A 478-nucleotide genomic window follows, 5' to 3' on the forward strand; every position below is an offset into this window, starting at 1 on the left:
CACATCATGTGTGTGTACATATATTACTCGTTTAATAAGTATTTGTAGCTTTACCTGTTCAATTTTTTCCCATTTTATTTTCGTTGACGTTCACTGCCCTCCCCCTAGGTCGACTGCCGCTCCGCCTCCAAGGGGCTGTTCCTCGGGCTGCTCTGCCTGGTGGGCGGCATCGTGATCCTCATCATGTTCTTCGTGATGAAGAACGAGGACGACTTCCAGGACACGATGTTCTGGATCAGCAACGCCACGCAGATGATCATCCTGGGGCTGGCGGTCATCAGCACCGTCATCGGCTTCCTGCAGATCCCCAAGCTCTCGGTGTCAACCTCGAAGCCGCTCGACCTCGACCGGCTCCTCCTCTCGACGACCATCCTCGGCGTCTACCTGTTCGCCGTCTTCGGCATGATCGTCGGCGGAATCAACTACACCGACTCGCAGTCGCTCGCCACCTTCTGCGTGCATGCCCTGCTGCTCGTGC

General features: G+C 56.1%; 1 protein-coding gene across 1 annotated transcript in view; it reads left to right on the forward strand.

Annotated features, from left to right (window-relative positions):
- LOC119594872 (proton channel OtopLc-like) overlaps positions 1-478 on the forward strand; it is a 98,349-nt gene that overhangs the window by 96,859 nt on the left and 1,012 nt on the right. Inside the window, exon 12 of the mRNA XM_037943951.1 lies at positions 109-477. Within this exon, the coding sequence (XP_037799879.1) occupies positions 109-477 (369 nt within the window). The remainder of the gene's footprint in view (positions 1-108; position 478) is intronic.

Source organism: Penaeus monodon, chromosome 34, assembly GCF_015228065.2.
Source record: "Penaeus monodon isolate SGIC_2016 chromosome 34, NSTDA_Pmon_1, whole genome shotgun sequence".
Lineage (NCBI taxonomy): Eukaryota > Metazoa > Arthropoda > Malacostraca > Decapoda > Penaeidae > Penaeus > Penaeus monodon.